The sequence below is a fragment of the Anabrus simplex genome, chromosome 4 (genome assembly GCF_040414725.1).
Source record: "Anabrus simplex isolate iqAnaSimp1 chromosome 4, ASM4041472v1, whole genome shotgun sequence".
Taxonomy (NCBI): domain Eukaryota; kingdom Metazoa; phylum Arthropoda; class Insecta; order Orthoptera; family Tettigoniidae; genus Anabrus; species Anabrus simplex.
The window spans coordinates 56,978,702-57,001,198 of record NC_090268.1 but is presented as its reverse complement, the minus strand read 5'-3'; the positions used below and the strand labels follow the sequence as shown (position 1 = coordinate 57,001,198).

Sequence of the window (22,497 nt, the reverse complement as noted above, 5' to 3'; positions counted from 1 at the left end):
GCTTAATTTACTATGATTTTTGAGATTGGATTGAATAACTTCTATGGGTTTTTTGGTAGGAATGCTAGGGTACATATTGGTTATATCGAATGAGGCAATGGTATGGTATTGTTCTATTTGCATTTCCTTAGTTTTATTGCAAAAAGGTATTGAATTTTGTACGGTTTTGTTGGCTTGTAAAAAGTAATGTTTCTTAAGGAAATTTTGAATGAATTGTGAGAGTTTGTATGTTGGGCTTGCTCTGTAACTTATTATAGGTCTCATCGGTATGTTGTCGTTGTGTATTTTGGGATAAGCTTTAGCAGTTGGTAGTTGGGGGTTCATAGTCGTGAGTTTCGTAGATTCTGTTTCTGTAAGTAAAAATTGTGTGTTCTTAAGTAGAGTTTTTAGATTCCTTTGTATACTATTGGTTGGGTCTTTACGTATGATTCGGAAGGTATTGTCTTTAAAACATTCTTTGGTTTTTGTTATATATTCGTCTTTGTCTATGATGACTGTGGTATTACCTTTATCTGCTTTCGTTATGATGAGGTTATTTTGTGTGATTTTATTTTTAAGTTTATTTATATGGGCTTTGTTTGCAATGTTATTGTTTGGGTTGTTTATATATTGTGGTAGCTTTTTTATGATATCATGTCTAGCTTCTTCACGTAGGTCGTGTGGAATCTTCTGTATGGCTTGTTCAGTTTCTGTGACGGCAGTTATGATATTCTGAAATGCTGACATGTTGCCCCAATTGTGTTTTGGTCCCTTACTCAATATATCAGTTTCTGCTTCGTTAAATGGAACATTAGTAAGGTTTTTCACTGGTGAATGGAAAGTATGTTCAACATTTTTGTCATTCAAAACAAAACTAGCAGTTTCAACCATGAACACAAATACTTCAACCCACCCAAACAAAAACATACAAACTCTCACAATTCATTCAAAAATTCCTTAAGAAACATTGCTTTTTTCAAGCCAACAAAACTACAAAATTCAATAGATTTTTGCAATAAAACTAAGGAAATGCAAATAGAACAATACCATACCATTGCCTCATTCGATATAACCAATATGTACCCTAGCATTCCTACAAAAAAAACCCATAGAAGTTATTCAATCCAATCTCAAAAATCATAGTAAATTAAGCAACCTAGAAATTGAAGAATTCATTAAACCACTAGAATTTGCCACAAACAATAACTATTTCAAATTTCACAACACAATTTACCAACAACAAGGCCTTCCAATGGGATCACCTGCTTCCGGTATATTACCTGAAATATACATAGATTACCTAGAACACACTTTCATTAATAAAACAGACGGCATAGTCTTCTGGTGTAGATTTGTCAACGACATATTTGTCGTCGTCAACAATAGACATACTAATGAAAATTTCTGAGTGGAAGAACTAAACACAATAGACCCGAACATAAAATTCACAAAATAAACTGAAAACAACCGGAAATTAAATTACCTTGATCTGACTATAACCAGGCACGAAAACCACTTATCATTCAAAATATACCAGAAACCTACACATACAATGAACACAATCAAAATAGACTCCATCCACCCCAATACTCATAAAAAAGCAGCGTATTACAGTATGATCCACAGAGCCTTCAACATACCATTATTAAAAACTGATTTTAATGAAAAAATACGATTAATCCACAAGATAGCTAAAAATAAAGGTTACAAGGAAGAAATGATCAACACTATCATTCAAAAAATCAAATCTCAACCAAAAACTAGATTAACGAAAATAGACAAACCTAAAAAAGACTACGCACTATTTACCTTCAATAATACGCATATATATCCACTAACTAGTATTGTTGCTACTCTGACCACTACTCTTATACTTACATCTCCTTCACACAATATACATAACATTTGTTTGAGCGCCAGTTGCTTTTTTACGAAAAACAACAAAATTCGGTAGAGCATACCTCTTATATCAATTATCTCAAGGCGTGAGGTGATAAACTCACATATTTGACAATATACAGGGATATGGATCAGGACAATATTAAATTACTGCTGCATTTCCACAATTGAGGATTGTACATGGAACTGGAATCACTTATTATAATTAAAATAAAACTGAGTTTATGACTATAATTTACGTCACAATGAACAATCATTTACGTCTTTTAATTTAACAAAAGAAATATATCGTGAGATTTGCGGTATTAAATAAAAGGAAAAATTTAATCTAAACAAAAAAAGCTATTGGCATGAACTTGAAGTGAGATGTGATATCGCCGCTGATTACACTCTTCTTCATGTTATGAATGCATAACATGTCTGATGCTTTAATTACCTGTTGTCTGCATACACCGCTGTTGAACTTGAAATTCTTGGGAAAACCTGTGAGCTGAAGTCGGGAGCCGTCTGCTGTTCTGCCGTCTTCTTATATAACAAGTAGTTGGCCTACATACCATGTACGCATGCAGGGAGCTCCAATGTAATTACGTCCACTCAATATATTATAAGAAATTAGAAAATATTCTTGAAACATCTTGTGAAGTCCATCCTCACAAGAAGATGATGTTTCTTTATCAGCATCGTACCCGTCTCTGCTCGGATACAACCACCACTTGTAGACCTCCTCGATGATTACAAGACCTCTTGAAAACACAATTCTTAGCTCTGACCATCACACTAAGACCACTTCTTCCATTTGATACATCTGACTGTTACATATGATCTCCACGATATGAACTGCTTATGAACTGAGTAGATATGATCTGAATAATATCATCTGAATACCTCTCACTACCGTTGCCTTGACTTATATAACCTCGCGATGACGACTCATCTCCCCACTCACTCTTCATCCCTTCCACTTCCACATACAGTAGCTGGCGAATACTGACACTTGGTCGCAATCACGTGTCCACGCACTGATGTCATCAGTCATGTGTCGTCTAAGCGTACCCAAGCGGTTCGGGAATGACTATGTCGAATGCGTCACCGGGAAATCTCCTTGCACAGCTAAACATAGCCTCGATTGCAAAATACTATGCCAGCTCATCTAGCCAAAGTTACAAGCCACAGCATGACAATATGAAACCAACAAATCTCACTTACTACAATACAGAATAATTACAAACATATTCACTTAACCTATGATGAAATACAATAATATACGTGATACCTAATTATTACAGTCTAAATGATGAGAAACAGAATATATAAAATCTAATGAATAGGGTTAATAATAATAATAATAATAATAATAATTACTGAATGGACTCTGTAACCCTGTTGTACGGTTACAGAACGCCTCCCTCATGAATTAATCGATTAAATGAATCGATTGATTCATGAAATATATACATAATCACTTGAAATCGAGTACACCATATATACATGTATAAAAATGCCCTTTACAAATTGGTTACATGTTATCATCCATCTGGATGTTCGTTGTTACACATATAAAACATTGATCAATTATCATTTTCACTTTGATTATACAGTATTATTTACATACAGATTACATTTCTTTCTCACTTCTGTCGTTTCAAACGTTCATTGAGTGTTCAAAAGTAATTCTCGAAGACATTTCATTATATACACTGTCTCCAAGCACTGGAGTTTATTGCACTGCCGTGCTTCACTTAATATCACAACACACGCTAATTTCACTGAAGTCCTGTTCGCAATGCCAGCTTCATAAAATATGGTGAATTAACATAATAATGAAAATTACTCAACAAACTCACATGATATATTTCTTAAGATTTCTTATATTGTATGTGCCTACGATATTTCCTTCCTTGTCTTCTAATGAATAAGCACATTTCCCAATCCGTTTCACTACGGTGAAGTATCCCTGATATAACAAGAAAAACTTAGAAAATTGACCAGCTTCTGCTGATGACGGGAGTGGCACTCTGAGTAAAACCTTGTCACCAAGTTCAAATTCATCCTATGTAGTCTTACAAAAATTATCATGCACAATCTTACCGTGTTATCCTTCTTAGGTATAATAACAAGTGGATTTAAATTAGGACTACATGATGGTTCGATTATATTATAATCTAGCATAATGTCAATCTGCTCTTCAACAGCGCTAGCGTATTTTAACGGAATGGGATATTTCGGTCCTACAAAAGTTGAGTTATCAATAACATTAAATTTGTGTTCGTAAAGATGTGTTCTACCAGGCCGATCGCTAAAAACATCACAATGTGATATCAATAATTCACACAATTCGTCCTTCTGACTTTCCGCTAAATTACATTTCTCCACTGTCTCATACAATTCATCTCTAGAATCTCTCTGTATAGACACATGGCAGACATCAATATTTTTCCTCATATTAGGAATTTCACAAGATTCTTCCGTACTAGAACACACTTTATTCGCACTAATTTCTGACGAAACATCATATGGTAAACTGACTTCCCTGCTACTCTTTCCCCAAATAAGATTGACATTACACAGATCAAAATTTAATTTAGCCTTGTGGCACGTTAACCAGTCGGTACCTAAAATAACGGCATAAACTAAATTAGGCACAACTAAGCATGGTTGGAAAATACATTCTCCACTTATGCTAATGGGGACAGCTATTTGTTTATTCACTCTTTGAGACTTGTTTCCAACAGCTGTTACGATGAACGTATTCCTCACTGGAATTTCCGCTACCTCATACTTCTCTCTCAAAACTTCCTCATACAGCTTGGAATTTACACATGACTTCTCACTACCAGAGTCCAACAAAATCTTAACTTTTCTGCCCCATATCAGCAGTTCAATCGTCGGTGTAACAGTAACACTACTTAAATTATCCTCATTACATAATATAAGATCACTTAACAATTCTTGCCTTATATCTAAATTTCAATTACACTTATAAAATTTATTGTCTACGATTAAGTCGTCACTTAAAACATTTGAATTATTGCTACTTAGGTCACAATCATGTTCACTTACAACTATAGGCTGATCGACATTAACATACTTATCTACCTTATACGTGAACTCACCATTTACGGACTGTCTCAGTGACCTGTTTATACAGTCCGTTGCGCGTTTAAAGTACTTGGTTCGGTTACGACTTGTTGGTTACACACCTCAGTCGGCCTCCCCTGTTGCCTATTTCCTCTAGCGTCATTATTATTATTATTATTATTATGGCCTGTATTCTCCCGCCTCCCAGCTTCTGGTTGATTACCATAATCACGCCTCCCAGTCCTGAAATTTTCCGAACTATTCTGATAATTTCTCTCCCTGTGGAAATTATTATTAGGTCTCTCCTGATATTCTCTTCTGTAGTTACGATTATTCATAGTCCTGTCCTGATTATTAGATTGGTTACCCCTTCCTTCTACATTCCTATTAGGTGTCCTACTATTATTCAAGCTACTACCTAAAGCATCAAAACTTTCCAACAAAATCTCCATTTCCTTAATAGTCTCCACTCTTTGCATACAAACAGCTTCTCTTATTCTATCGGGATAGTGCTTAGCCATAAGTCTAACTATATCAGCCTCAGGTCCAATACATTCTAAATTTCTCCACACCAAAACATGAGCCAAAAAGTATTCAGTCATTCTAACACCCTCGTTAGAATTATACCTGCCAAACATTACTCTCTCTCTCTCTCTACTCTGAACACCTTCACTCCAAAATTTAGCCATGAATTTCTCCTTAAATTCAGTTAGACTAGACATCGAGCTTTTATATACTTGAAACCAAGACTTAGTCTCTCCTACGAAAGCATTAGATAAGATCTCCAATACAGTTTCCCAGCTAATAATATTGTCTCTTAATTGAACAGCAAATTTCTTCTCTACTACTCTCATAAATTCCATCGGGTTAAATTCTTTCCCAGAAAACTTAGGTAAATCATGATCTCTAGTGATTAAACCATTATTTACAATTATCTCACGTACATTTCTACTATCATGCACTTCTTTCTGGAGTACTCTCTGGCAACTCAGAAATTTTTCTTCCAATGTTTCCTCAGCCTTTTCTTCAATTTTTCTTAACTTCTCCTGTAATTTTTCTTCCGATTCTCTCACCTTCTGTGATAATGATTTTTGTTCACTCTCTAGATCACCTACTTCTCCAAGTTTTCTTTCCACATGTTCTACCCTACTAATACATTTCCTAGTTTCTTGCCCCACTGTATTGGTTATCTTTTCCAACCTTTCTTCCACTAACTCATTGATTTCTACTTTATTAGACTCGATCTTGGCGCCTAATTCATCAATCTGTTTGATGCATGTCTCACTAATTTGCTCGATTTCCGTATGGAGATTGCTCCGACCCAATTCCATCTCAGCTCTGATGTCACTACACTCTCTATTTACCTTACTTTCTAAATTATTAATTTGCTTACTTATTTCTAACACCTTATGATCTATCTTATTACTAACATCATCAATCTTCTTATTAATACTATTTATGGCATTACTCTGAGCTTCAATTTTTTCACTAATGACCGCTTCAATTTTCTCACTCATAATATTATTCTGAGATTCAATTTTCTCACTAATGATCGTTTCAATTTTCTCCCTCATGATATTATTCTGAGATTCAATTTTCTCACTAATAACCGTTTCAATTTTCTCACTCATGGCATTATTCTGCTCAGTCATTTTGGACATCAGCAAATTAAATAAACCCAGGTCAATCACCCCTTTACTTTGATCTTGCGTGACAGCGTTTTCCTCAGTTTCTACTATTTTCTGACTTTCAGTAGGTCCCACCTTAGTCACCAACTTTCTATTTATGTTACCACCTTGGATTTCCTTGGACACAATAACCTCAGCCTCATCACCTGACTGCATATTGCTATCCTTGTCCATCTTCGGTTTCCTACTAATTTTTCGCGATCTCAAAGCTATTTCCCCTTGCACTTCCTCTGACATTACCCCTTAAATACAAACTTCAACAAAATGACCTTCCTAACATTACTCGGTGAATTTAACATGTGCGTACTCATTAAAAGAACTGATCCATGTATATTGCCATTCAGAAACACTTTTTCTGAACCTTTCGAGTCCCACGTTGCTGGCGACACGTTGTTGCTATTCTGACCACTACTCTTATACTTACATCTCCTTCACACAATATACATAACATTTGTTTGAGCGCCAGTTGCTTTTTTACGAAAAACAACAAAATTCGGTAGAGCATACCTCTTATATCAATTATCTCAAGGCGTGAGGTGATAAACTCACATATTTGACAATATACAGGGATATGGATCAGGACAATATTAAATTACTGCTGCATTTCCACAATTGAGGATTGTACATGGAACTGGAATCACTTATTATAATTAAAATAAAACTGAGTTTATGACTATAATTTACGTCACAATGAACAATCATTTACGTCTTTTAATTTAACAAAAGAAATATATCGTGAGATTTGCGGTATTAAATAAAAGGAAAAATTTAATCTAAACAAAAAAAGCTATTGGCATGAACTTGAAGTGAGATGTGATATCGCCGCTGATTACACTCTTCTTCATGTTATGAATGCATAACATGTCTGATGCTTTAATTACCTGTTGTCTGCATACACCGCTGTTGAACTTGAAATTCTTGGGAAAACCTGTGAGCTGAAGTCGGGAGCCGTCTGCTGTTCTGCCGTCTTCTTATATAACAAGTAGTTGGCCTACATACCATGTACGCGTGCAGGGAGCTCCAATGTAATTACGTCCACTCAATATATTATAAGAAATTAGAAAATATTCTTGAAACATCTTGTGAAGTCCATCCTCACAAGAAGATGATGTTTCTTTATCAGCATCGTACCCGTCTCTGCTCGGATACAACCACCACTTGTAGACCTCCTCGATGATTACAAGACCTCTTGAAAACACAATTCTTAGCTCTGACCATCACACTAAGACCACTTCTTCCATTTGATACATCTGACTGTTACATATGATCTCCACGATATGAACTGCTTATGAACTGAGTAGATATGATCTGAATAATATCATCTGAATACCTCTCACTACCGTTGCCTTGACTTATATAACCTCGTGATGACGACTCATCTCCCCACTCACTCTTCATCCCTTCCACTTCCACATACAGTAGCTGGCGAATACTGACACTTGGTCGCAATCACGTGTCCACGCACTGATGTCATCAGTCATGTGTCGTCTAAGCGTACCCAAGCGGTTCGGGAATGACTATGTCGAATGCGTCACCGGGAAATCTCCTTGCACAGCTAAACATAGCCTCGATTGCAAAATACTATGCCAGCTCATCTAGCCAAAGTTACAAGCCACAGCATGACAATATGAAACCAACAAATCTCACTTACTACAATACAGAATAATTACAAACATATTCACTTAACCTATGATGAAATACAATAATATACGTGATACCTAATTATTACAGTCTAAATGATGAGAAACAGAATATATAAAATCTAATGAATAGGGTTAATAATAAAAATAATAATAATAATAATAATAATAATAATTACTGAATGGACTCTGTAACCCTGTTGTACGGTTACAGTATATTCAAAAATCACAACCTAAAAATAGCTTTCAAGACAACACACAATAGCACTAATATCTTATATAATACCACGACAATCAATAATACTAATAAATACCACCACTCAGGAATATACCATATTAAATGCAACAACTGCGAAATAAGTTACATAGGACGTGCCTGCTGCCATTTCTTGATGGATACAGTACTTTTGCATCCATCTCTTGGCACAGGCCAGAGTAAAGTGTAGCTTTCACCGAAGTCCCAGTCTCATCCATGGCTGTGACAATATGGAAGCTGCTGGGGTATGGGTGGTACTGAGTAATGGCATTCAGAGCACGACTAGTGCATCTGAGTGTTATGAAAGGTGTTGCTCATAGGGTCAGTCGTGCTGCAATAGCACTTTCTGACCCAGTGAGGAAAGCAATGGCAAACTACCTCACTCCTCGTCTTGCCTAGTACGCCTCATTTTGGTGCTGCCATTGGTTTTTGCGGTTTCCTTATAACCGCATAACCTTTGGTGGTGCTATTTGAGGATCCAACCAGCCTCTGGGCTGATGACCTAACAGACAGACAGGACGTACCGGTAGGAATTTCGCAATCAGATATAATGAACATGTCAATGCCATAAAGCATAATCACTTCTCCACAATAGGCCAACACATCGACGAATATAAACACAATTTTATGAATATTGAAAATGACATGAAAATACTTAATATAAAACCCAAAGGCCCCTTACTCAATATAACAGAAGAACTATACATATTACTAGATCGATATACCAATCCTAATTACAATATAAACAAAATCACAGAAAAAACCAACACCATATTCAACAAAACCATCCCCGCCTTAAAAAACTATTATTCACAAAGATGGTAATATCGAAAACATACATAATTATAGACCAGTATCAATACTATCGGTCTTATGCAAAGTGTTTGAGGATATACTTTACTACAATATCTATCGACATGTTGAGAAAGTCATCATAGAGCAACAACATGGCTTTATTCAAGGGAGATCAACAAGTTTGAATTTAGTAAATTTTACAAACTATGTGTCCTCTATTTTAGATCAAGGAGGGCAAGTGGATGTCATATACACGGACATGACAAAAGCATTCGATAGGATTGGTCATCATAAACTTCTAAACAAGCTTCACAGTTTTAGTTTTAGCCCTGAACTAGTCGAATTCTTTAACTCCTACTTCAGGAATAGATTTCAATTTGTTAGTTTCAAAGGGGTAGCTTCATCCATGTACAGGGTAAATTCAGGCATAAACCAAGTTTCAAATTAGGTCCACTGTTGTTCATTCTGTTTGTTAACGATATTGGCTCTGTGTTGAAGAATTATAAATTTCAGTTATATGCCGATGACTTGAAAATTTACAGGCAGATTAGTTCAAACAAAGATAACGAAAAATTACAAGATCTCACAGCACTGGTTGAATGGAAAAAAAACCACAATTCCTTTCAATTCAATGTTAAGAAATGTGAATCAATGATCTTTACTAGAAAATGACAACCAAAAATCCATTCTTATGAAATGAACGGTATCAGCCTAAAACAAGTTGAAGAAAAGGATTTAGGAGTGATATTTGATAGTAAACTTCAGTTCAATATACACATAAATAACACCATAAGTAAGGCCTATAGGAACCTAGGATTTCTAATGAGAAACACAAACAAATTCAAGAATATCAAAGCGATAATACAGGTATACAATTCACTAGTTAGAACAGTAATAGAATATGCCTCTATAGTCTGGAATCCATCATGTATCAAACGTATAAAAGAAATAGAAAATGTTCAAGCTAAATTTCTAAGATATCTGTATTTCTGTATCTCTAAAACTAGTGCAAAATATGTGGCATATAGTGACTTAATAACAAATTTTGGGATAGATAGGTTGCATACGAGGAGAACATTAACCTGTGTAAAATACCTACATAGAATTCTCAAAGGTAAAGCAGATAACCGAGAGTTACTCCACCAAATAAATTTATATGCACCGTTTGGAAGCAATAGAAATAATTTAACTTTCTTTGTTAAAAGGTCAAACACAAATCACCATATGAATTCACCATTAAGCAGAATATGTCAGTTAATTAATAAAATGCCAAACGTGGACATATTTCACGACGAGAGTATCTTGTTAAGGTCAGTCAGAAGGGAACTCGCACAGAAAGAAGACGTAAAGTAAATAGAGTAGCATTATTGTGTACCATGAATAATATAGTCCTTAGATTAATTTAGATTAAATATGTATATTTTAGGACGAATTAAAATAAGAAGTTGAAACACACACTTACCACTGTCCATAGTTCATAAGTATAATATTAGGCAAGGGTCGAAAAATACCGGGCGCCCAGTCGCCATGGCGCCTGAAATTTTTTATCTGGCGCCTTAATTTTGAAATTCGGTTTTGAAAATTTATTTTCCGAAATCCGGAGTTCCTTTACATGTACGTCCCCACCACTTCGTAACTTATGGTGTTTCTCGTGTTTACTGTAGCTGATATATTATAATATCTGCAATAAACATTTTCACTGCTTTTGCAGTCTTGAAATTCTGTAATTGGCGCTTCGTACTTTGGAACTTGACGTTTCGGTTCTGCGTGAGAGCTGCCTCGCGATCATGAGAGACATCGTTGTAACCCGTCAAACAAGTAGCTTTTCATGGGGACATATGGAGAAATGCAGAGAACTACTACGTTAAAATTCCACGAACATCACATTACCGCCTTCGTTCCCGTGACTTCCGTCTAGCGACTGACACTCAGGAGCCGTCTCGGCCACGGTTACTAGACTCTAGTCTAGTAACCGTGGTCGGGAGTCTAGTAACCGTGGTCGAGAGTCTAGTAACCGTGGTCTCGGCTATATCCGTTGTTACTCGGCTCATAGAGCCGAACGCATCGTGTCGTCACTAGTTCCACTCACCTTTGATTATTTGAGAATCTGTATTATTGAATTATAAAAGAGTCATTAATAACTTCGTGTGCCCAGTATGTTCTACCGGTACATCCTTTAATTATAGACAGACTAGACTTTCTTTCCTTTCTTGTAGTGTTTGCTTTCCCGAAGATGCCGCGCAATAATATGCTTTCTCTCAACCTGTAGCTTGCGGTAGTCAGATGAAGTTTGTTAAAACGAGGAATTTATTTCATTTTTGAGAATTCTTGAGTGAAATTATTAATGAAGCTAGTGTATTATTTAATTCTAAAGTAGTCGTGAATAACTTGGTGTGCTCAACATGTGTTGTGCATGCTTTAATTATAGAAAATTGAATCGTCATTTTAAGATGAAACATTCAAGCAGTGATATTTACATGTAACTTCTGCATCTACAATATTATATGGGCTTCCACCATAACCATGGCCGGATTAAGAGGGGAGCTAAAGGGGCTGCAGCCCCGGGCCCCGCGTGCCAAGGGGCCCCGGCCCTTGGCCGAACCTAAAATTGTATGAAAAGGCCTGCTGCTCCACCACCGTGCATGTATATGAATATTTACGCTCGCAAAATATCGAACACGCACTCTTCCTTCCTTCTTATCAGTTGTCCGCGTTAGTATTTCATCACTGCTAGAATCAATTACCGTCCTTAGGCACGAATCCGCCCCAGGGGCTCTGAACTTTGGAGCGTGGGTTGGCTACCACGGGGCCCTCAGCTGAGTCCTGGCATTGCTTCCACTTACTTGTGCCAGGCTCCTCACTTTCATCTATCCTATCTGACCTACCTTGGTCAACACTTGGTCTTTTCCGACCCCGACGCTATTAGGTTTGCGAGGGCTAGGGAGTCTTTCATTTTCACGCCCTTCGTGGCCCTTGTCTTTCCTTGACCGATATCTTCATTTTTCGAAGTGTCGGATCCCTTGCATTTTTCCCTCTGATTAGTGTTATATAGAGGATGGTTGCCTAGTTGTATTTCCTCTTAAAACAATAATCACCACCACCACCACCACCACCGCACGAATCCTCGCTACTTACGCACTGTAGTTATTGTAAAGGTTATTGTTGACGAAAATTTAAATCTGGCAGCTTGCGAGTACGGCCAGACGGGAAAGGGGGTGAAGAGCTCTATGAAGTGAGCGGGAGGGGAAGCACGGAGCACGGTGGAATTCGGATGCTATACTATATCTTTGCATCAGGAAGAGAACTTCCAGTTCACCTCTGATTATTGAACCATTCGTAAGTTACAACTGTAATGTTTTTGTAAAATGGATAGAAAATATCCTAGTGGTGCCAAATAACGTAAGTTCTGTTTTGTATGTCGATTAGATAGTGATGATGAGACAAATGTAAAATATGTTTTGACATTATGAAATATTAACATGAAAAGCAGAGAAAAATAGTAGTCTATTTCAATACTTCCCTATTCATTAATTTTAAGTGCAAGTAGTTCTATAACGACTTCAGTATGCTAGTCTTAGGTGATGTTACGAAGAAGGGGCCCCACATTTTTAAATAGCCCTGGGCCCCCAAACACCTTAATCCAGCACTGGCCATAACGATATGATAATGTGAATATTTGTAATATTTCTAATAGTATTAGCCACTTATTTTCTGTTTAGGATGTTAGAAATGATGCATGTGTACGAAGTAGCATTAGAAGTGATAATAAACTGGGCACGCAGTAGCATTGTCAGCGTGAGCCTACAGTATAATTATGTTCCCAATACTCCTTAATACTCTGAGCTCGAGGAAAGTTAAAAACCTTAGTTTCGAAAAGGTCAAGCAAAGGGAAGGGTGTATGTAAATATCCTACCACGACGACAATGCGCGATTTCAGCCGATGACGGCTCCTGAATGTCAGGCGCTAGAACAAAAGTAACTAGAATAGCCAACCTAGCCGTTCCTAAACTATTGCCGTCAAAGCAGTGCTGATAAATTCCCGTGGAATTCATTCTTTGCATTTAAAACATACAGAATGACGGTTTATCAATTCTTGTATTTTCACTGAACACTATTTTCACTTTTAATTTAATTACAGCATATTTGTATTGAACGGTTTGCACTTTAGAAAATAATACGGTTGTTTTCATTCCTGTGCGGCGGCGGAAAATTGGCAGCGTTGCATCAGACATCGAAGCCCGCGAACTTGTAAGCCATTTAACTGGTGATTTATTGTAGTCTATTACGTGTTTTACGTTTCTGTGTTATACTTCAGAAAATTGGGAAAATGAAACGAACAAAGCCGCACAAATTGACTGATGCGAGTCAAAAACAGTGTACTCTTTCAGATTTCTTCGTAAGTAAAATGTAACACAAAGTGATACAGAAGCGAGTAAATGTGAGAAAACACTTGATGGAAGTGCCCATTGTAGTGTTCAGGACGACAATGACCAGAGTGAAATTTGTGGTGTTCAAAACAATAAGTCAAACATTAAAAATACGTCGAAATTTCAGTCAGGCAAACGGAAATTTCAGCAATCGTAGCTTGAATTACTACTGTGGCTGCGCTATGAGGAAGGAACTGCGAAGTGTGAATTATGCAGTAAATTTCCTAGTATTGCCGACCAAAATTCTAAAGTTGTATCCGGATTTTCAGGACCCTTTAAACTGGAAACTTTTAAAAAACACGAAAAATCCTATCCTCACTCGAAGTGTCAGGAGGCTGAAAGTTTCAAAAAAAATCCCGAATGTGCACCCTTAGCTAAGTGTGTAAAGAAAATGGATGCTAATATGTTACAGCATATGAACGCATTGTTCATGGCATCTTACCATACTGCAAAAAATAACAGACCCTACACTGATTTTGAAAGTTTGGTTGCATTGTTGAGCAAGTTGAATGTTACTGATTCTGAGAAGTATGTGAATGATAAACAATGCAGAGAATTTATTTCATACATTGCCTCAGATCTTCGTGAAGATTTGGTATGTAAAATTAACCCATTTATGCCCAGCGGGTCGTTTGCGACCCACCCGAAAGAAAAAATTCTGCCGAGCGTATTTTTTGTTGTTTCGCGTTGATAGCACATTTAGTGTGTGTAGTAAGATTGCCCGCACTGCCGTATCTTGGTTGGAGCAGTTTTCCCGCCAAAACGCAGATGCTGCGCGGCAGCTAGTTGAGTCATGGTGGAACCTGCATCGCGCTCTCGCCGTTATTGGTAAGTAGAGTGGTTAAAAGTTTTAAATTGTAGTGTTCAGTGTGTTGATGTTGTTTGGGGATATCTGACGCATCTTTAGATGCCTTTAATATTTCAATATGTCAGTTCGTTCTAACAATACACCACGAATAACATAGTGTGGGTCGCAAACGACCCGCTGGGCACAAACCACAGAGCAATAGTACTTTAGCGCATCTTTGCATTTAGATGGTTACAACACAAGGAATTGGCGGAAAATGTTCTAAATTAGTGTTTTTGAAACAATATCCACTATTCGGAGCACATTTAAGTCGTCCATTCAGTAACTAATTAGCAAATTACAGTTTTTAAATACTTATTTCGTCTTTTTCAGGCGAAAAAATTTAACTACTGCTGAAATTCTGTCAGAGCTTGAGGTATTGACTGCCAGCGATATTCCTGGAACATTAGTGGATGTTTTTATCACTCCACCGGATGATAAGCCTATTCGGGCGACGAAGATGATTGCTGCAATCCAAACAAAATGGGTGGGTCACAACTAGGGACTGAAGCACAAGACTATTTATCAAGGTGCAAAAGCTAACGAAAAATGCTCTAAAGATGTTGACTTAGCGGAAAGCGTTGTTTTGAAATTCTGCAATGTTTTGTCTAAGTTTTACCCAGTGTATGCTTCTCTTTTTACTGCGATACATTTTTTACTTGCTCAAAGTTGTTGTCGGAGTTAAAAAGGAGGAATGCGATGCATTGGCACGGTTTGGGCTAACCGGATGGACGGCTGCCATTGCCAGACAAAAAGAAGACGAGGAATAAAAAAAGAAAGGGGATACTTTGAAAGTGCAGTTGATAAAGAAGATCAAATAGTGGCTGTGACATGGAAAGACAACAACGTTGTGAACATCCTGTCAAACGAGCATGGCGTAGAACCTGTTGGAGAAGCTGGGCGGTACTCATTCGCACAGAAAAAAACCTGTGAAGATACCTCAGCCACATTTTGTTTCTAAGTACAACAAGACCATGGGAGGAGTAGAACAAACGGACAATGTATCTACTTTCCGCATCAGCATAAGAGGCAAAATATGATATATGCCAAGTCTGCTCTGGCTTCTAGACGTTGTGATGAGCAATGCTTGGATTTTGTCGAAATCTCACGGCATGAAGCTTGACGCCTTGGCTTTCCGACGATTCACTGTGACCAGCTTGTTAGAGAAGCATGGAACCCCTCCTCGCAATGTTAACACGAGTGCACCAGTGACTGAAGCCCTGCAGGAAAGCCACGGTAGTCATCTTCTGGTGGACAATCAGCCCCGGCGACGTCGCGTCTGCGAAAGTAAAACTGTCCGAGCATGCCAAAGATGTGCTGTTGCCTTACACCATTATTGTTTTGGAGAATTCCACAAGAAGTAAAGTGCACTGTGTAAATGAGAACGTGGTTTTAGCTTCGTAGCTTAAAATTTTGACTTATTCAGTTTTTTTATGCAAGACAAAATGTTTTATAATAATGATCCCAAAGCCTGTTGTGCCATTTCAGTACTGAGTATTCAAAGGAATGTGTAAGACTGACTAGGAAACTCGACTGATAGTCTATTTTATATTATTAATGTTAATGTTATATTTTGATACTCTTTACATTTGTAGGAGAGATTCCTTTTTATGGCATTTAGTAGAGAGCAACTTCTTATTAACATTTTCTCTGTAGTAGATGTGTCATTTTCATTTTTCACTAATAATGAGTCATAAAATACACCAGTTGTTCTTCTTTTATCATTAAAAATATACCATGATGAACCCAAACATGTAAATAGCCAAGATATGCCCCTGGGGTCCATGCCCAGTGGGTCGTTTACGACCCATGCTGTAATTTTTAAACAACAACAACAAATATTTTTAAAACAATTTTCGGGGCGTTTTTTGGACATAAATAAACTGATTCCAGTAGTCAAAACCATAAAATTCGAAAAAAAAATTCTTGGGCATAAATGGGTTAAGGGAAGTTCATATGTCAGTATCTTACTCGATGGATCAACAGATAAATCTGATGATGAGGAGCTCATACTTTACGTTCGTTTTTTAAAAGAAAATAAGGTGAAGGAGACATTTCTTTCTATTGTGTCATTGGAGGATGCAACAAGTGATGGCTATATGGAAGCTCTGGAAACAGAATTGCTTCAGTTAGGGCTTGGAGGTCTCTTCACAGGTACAAAACTAATCAGCATAGGAACTGATGGAGCACCATGTATGATTGGTGTTCTAATGGTTTGGTAACAAAAATATCTGAAAAACTTGAGAACTCGGTAAACGTTCATTGTGTTGCACATCAACTCCAACTCACCGTTCTTCACTCAGTGAAAAATGTGAAACTTAAAATCATTGATGAAATTGATTCTATACTCAGGAAACTATACAAGTTTTATCGACATTCGCCGAAACGACTTCGCGAACTGAAGAAAATTTCGGAGTTACTGGAGTGTGAAATATCTAAATTGCAGTACTTACACCAAGTTAGATGGGTAGCAAGCAAATTAAATGCTTTGCATGCAGTTGTCAAAGACTGGGAATGCCTAGTGGTGCATTTAGAGAATATTTCTGAAAGGAAAGGTGAAGAAGGAATCACGGCCAAAGGTCTTCTAAAGAAGATCAAGGACTTCAAATTTGTCATCACAATTCACTTCTTGTATGATTATCTGAGTATATTCAAAAGACTTTCACTTGTATTTCAGAGGCATGATCTGATTTTAAGTCAGATAAGAGTGCATGTAAATAATGCAATTAATTCATTGCAGCAACTTCAGAACACCAAGGGCCCAATGGAAGAAAAATTTGTTTCTGCTACAACACTTTCAGGAGTTTTCAATGGAATACAGTTATCAGGTGTGTCGGATAAGAATTTCACGACAGACAGGGAACATATTTTGGCAAGTGGGATTAACTTCCTGAAATACACATTTCTTCAAAATGAAGATATTCAAATTGCCACTGGTGTTTTTGACACATATTCCTGGCCTTCAGGAAAACAATTGGAAAATTATGGCAACAGTGAAATACAGCTTCTTGCCACTCATTTTTCAAAACACCTTCAAATTGAGGAAAACAACGTAGAAGACATACTGAGCGAGTGGTACGAGTTCAAAATAGTCTGGAAAGATCTTCCACTGAGTGATCTACTTGAAAAATCGCAGACTATGAAAGGACGATTTACGATTTTAGGAAAGCTCCTCAGTATAGTAGCAACAATTCCTGTATCGACCTCATCATGTGAGCGAGGGTTCAGTACAATGAATATAATTAAACACAAACTGCGAACCAAGCTTACTGTGAAGAACTTAAGTGATCTCATGATGATATCTTTGAATGGACCATCTATAAAGGACTTTGATGCAACAAAATGTATTGATCGTTGGTATTTTGGTGGGAAATCAAACAGGCATGTGTAGTATAATTTCAAAAGATGCTGACTTTGAAGGCGACTGGTGACTATTTGGGTTAGTATTTCTTAAAATATAAACTGTTTCTATTCCATTCTTATATGAATTGATAGACTAGACTACTTAGGGACACACTTCAAAAACAATACATAGCTTAATCCCAGTCTAACCTGTGGTTTTTGTACTGTTTATTTGCAAAAAATGTGCTGGCTCCTGATAAAAAGGTGCTAGCTACTGAATTATTTCTACTTTTTTCTACCCCTGATATTAGGTTTATATTTTAATTTTCATTGTAAATTATTTATAAAATTAGAAATAAGAAATCGGAATGCGCTGTAAGTGGGCAGAAATGCCTGTTGAACAATAAATCAAATAAATAAAAATAAAAAATAAATAATCAACAAACAACATTCAACACGCACCATTGCGCAGATAATTGATACGCCCAACCCCACCCCTACTCCTACGACAACAGCTCTCCCCACCCACCCCTCCATTCCCCTTGCAGCAGCGGACACTAGCACCAAAAGAACACGATACAGTACACGCCAGGCAGCCAAAACTGGCATATCCCAACCACAGCAGCAATAGTAAGTATTCTACTGGAAACACACACACAAATTCTTAATTCTACCTTTCGTTTCTTACAGACACGTATCGCACATATCAGCAACTATAGACCAGAAAAGACCCACCATTCTGCATTTGACACTTAACCGAAAAAATATACTAGATCCAATTCTGGCAACATTTGACCACAGCTGCACATAACTACCTCTGGCCATATATCAAACTTGTAATCAACAATTGAAAAAGTCCATCAATTAAACTAATGAATAAGCATAATTTATAGTAGGACTAAAATAAGAACACCGCTCATGAATGAAATACGGACATTCTCCATTCATACTGCAAAACAAAAAAAATCGACGAATGCAAGACGCCAAACTATTTAAGAAAGTGTTCCTATTTATTATAACAGATTTTAACATGAAGTGTACCGAGCTCGATAGCTGCAGTCGCTTAAGTGCGGCCAGTATCCAGTATTCGGGAGATAGTAGGTTCGAACCCCACTGTCGGCAGCCCTGAAAATGGTTTTCCGTGGTTTCCCATTTTCACACCAGGCAAATGCTGGGGCTGTACCTTAATTAAGGCCACGGCCGCTTCCTTCCCACTCCTAGCCCTTTCCTGTCCCATCGTCGCCGTAAGACTTATCTGTGTCGGTGCGACGTAAAACAACTAGCAATAATAATAATAATAATAATAACATGAAGTGTATATTTTAACATGCCATTCAACATGTACCACATATTTTAAAATGATAATGTACCTGTATATTTAATAATAATTCACCTACATGATTTCTAGGCCTAAAAAGATTCACCCACAATTATTTTAGATTGTATATATAGTCAGTTTTAACTTTAAGTATGCCCAGGTAGAACGTAAGACATACTCTTTGGCTAGTTGTTTTACGTCGCACCGACACAGATAGGTCTTACGGCGACGATGGGACAGGAAAGGGCTAGGAGTGGGAAGGAAGCGGCCATGGCCTTAGTTAAGGTACAGCCCCAGCATTTGCCTGGTGTGAAAATGGGAAACCACGGAAAACCATTTTCGGGGCTGCCGACAGTGGGGTTCGAACCTACTATCTCCCGAATACTGGATACTGGCCGCAATTAAGCGACTGCAGCTATTGAGCTCGGTAAGACATACTCTATATCATGACTTTTATAATGGACAAGGCAAATCAATAAAACTTGACTTATGTGAAGGTAATAGTGTACAGCTGAGGATGACCATATGTAAAAAGGTCGAAACCGGTACTGTAGATTGAATTTTTATATAAATAAATTTGTATTGAAAAGGTGGAAACTTTCTTGTCTATAACATACTGACTCAAGAAGCCGTCACCTTCTTCGTCATAACGAGTCAAGAACTTCATCGCACACTCAAATCTTTGGTTTTTGTGGTCCTCTGTTAGGAGTTTCGGTACCCAGTGAGAGCACAGTTTCCTAAACTTTAGGTGTTCAGAAACAGTGTTGTAAAGCACTGATCTCGACACGTCAGGAAGTTCGTTTGAGAGACCTGTTATTGTGAAGCGCCTGTTCTCACGAATCTTCGCTTCAACTGAAGCCACCAAATCATCTATAATCAAAGAAGGGCGACCGGAGCGGTCCTCATCATGGACGTTGTCACGGCCATCTTTGAATTGTCGTACCCACTTTACGCACTTTGCTTTCACTCATAACAGTATCACTGTGCACTTCACAAATCTGTCAAATTTCTGCAGTAGACAGGTTACTTGCTAACAAAAACCTCACTGACCGAACCTCACACGCGGCGGGCGAGTTGATAGTCTTAAACATTTTCAAAGCACAGAACAGAATCATACAGGTTAGGTACAGAGCTGAAACTGAGCACAGTTGTACCCGAGATATGCCGGTACACGACGCACATGCTTGTCGCGATATGCGCGCGAACTACTAGTGTCTACAAAAAACACGCTTTGTATCATTTACATTTTATTTTTTCCTTCAATTTCAACATTCATTCATTCATTGAATAAATAATTGATGTTTATTTTTGTTTCCAGTTTATTACGAGAGGTTGCTTGTCAAGTTGTACTTCCTCTTAAAACAATAATTACCCCCACCACCACCACCATTACAGAAAGAAGGAAAGCATGTAGATAGGAACGTAGCAAATGCAGTGTATAAACTAATGTTGAGGGTGAAATAGGTAGATTGGATCACAGTTGAAAAGAAACTGTTGGCAAGAGGAAAAAATGCTAGGAGAAATTTGACTAGCAGTAAAGATATTCTGGTAAAACACATCTCATGAGATGGACATATTTACTTAGTTTTTGAGGTTACTGCTGGGAATAAAGGCAGTAGAGGGAGGTGACAAACAGTTTAGATCTAACCAGTACCGTATGTGGTCTGTTGAAACCCTCTCAACAAAAACATTAACTTGACGGATACACAACATGACAGTTAATTCTCTAAACTCTCTGACTTCAGTTGCCTTATTGTTTATCTTGAGTTCTTTTCTGTAGAATAATTTTGTATAAACATTTTATTTGGATTTTCAGTCTCCTTATACATGAAATGTATTGCGTGTTCTTTCTTTTCTAGACCAAACCGACTGTACCATCAGGGTACACATTCACCTGTCAACATGGCCCATTGGAATGCCAAGCTAACATGGTCCATGCGTGCGTAATTGAAAAAGTTCCAGATAAAGATATTGCTCTCAGATATATTTCATGTATGATTAGTGATAATATGGAACCAGAACAAATAGGGGAAACGGTAAGTTCCTGAAATTGCATACTATTAATATTATAATAATGTCTTGTATTATGGTATACGGTATCTAATAAAGGCCTGCCATGTAGTGTAGACACTACACAGTTGCCTGCTTTTCTCAAGGTTGTGGGATTGTATCAGAACAGTCACTTGGGATTTAAGAGTGCAAGTTGATAAACACATTCAGTGCTATGTGATCCTTCTATGCCAGGTATTTTAACGGAAAGAAGCATCTTTTTAGCTTGCCTTTTAGAAACTGATTCGTGAAATTTTACTGGAGATAAAAGTAGAAAACATAAGCTACTGAAAAGGTATAAGAGTGTGTGAAATGGTTCCAGAGGCACAACACATGGTCCATCTCCACATTCCCTGCATCTTTAACTCGATTCTTTACCCTTGAAAGACTTGTATGTAGCAACTGTTGGTTACTTCAGTTATAACCTCGACAGCAGCAACTGAGTTAGGAAACACAAATAGAGGTAAAATTGATAAGTTTTGTAGTTTATCCCATGGCTGACATGATTGATAGGGAGGAACTTCCTTAACGACTGAGTATGTATGTTGAGTACTCAGCCTGAAGGCTAGTTTTGCAACCTCAACAGCTTCACCCATCAGCTGTCATAGGTAGCCTAGGCATCACTTAAGAGCCATAGCAGGGAAACGAGGAATAAAGTAGTTTCTTGTTGCTTTGCTTTCCTTGCCAAATCAGAAGTTGCTATTATATATCAGTCTGTCAAGCTCACTGAAATGCATGCACTGACCATCCCTAAAGCAACATTTTCATACCATTCATTACAGGGACTGGTTGCATATGGAATGGCATTACTAGCCTTGCTCATACTCGGTTACTTTCATATTGTCAAATCCAAGGATGTTACTCAATTACAAGTACATGAAATGACCTGGAATCTATAATTTAGTACTGTTGAAGGCATTCGCATGTTGCAGAGTCAGAAGTTTTTGAGTTACATAACTGGCTGTGAAGATCGATCTCTTTGAGACCATGTGGTATGTTTCTCCAGTCAGCATTACAAGATCAGATCTATAAATAGGGCATGCTTTACACATCATACATACTTCCTCACCTCTCATTTTTTACTTAATTATATAGGTAACTCTGTGCTGGTATTTCACTCCCATCTATTTCTACAACAATGTATGAAGACACTGTAGGGCTGCTCTTGTAGGAATAATA

At 37.4% G+C, this 22,497-nt stretch overlaps 1 protein-coding gene across 1 annotated transcript in view; it reads left to right on the top strand.

Annotated features, from left to right (window-relative positions):
* LOC136871611 (GILT-like protein 1) overlaps positions 1-22,497 on the top strand; it is a 95,812-nt gene that overhangs the window by 23,258 nt on the left and 50,057 nt on the right. Inside the window, exon 3 of the mRNA XM_067145073.2 lies at positions 21,129-21,305. Within this exon, the coding sequence (XP_067001174.2) occupies positions 21,129-21,305 (177 nt within the window). The remainder of the gene's footprint in view (positions 1-21,128; positions 21,306-22,497) is intronic.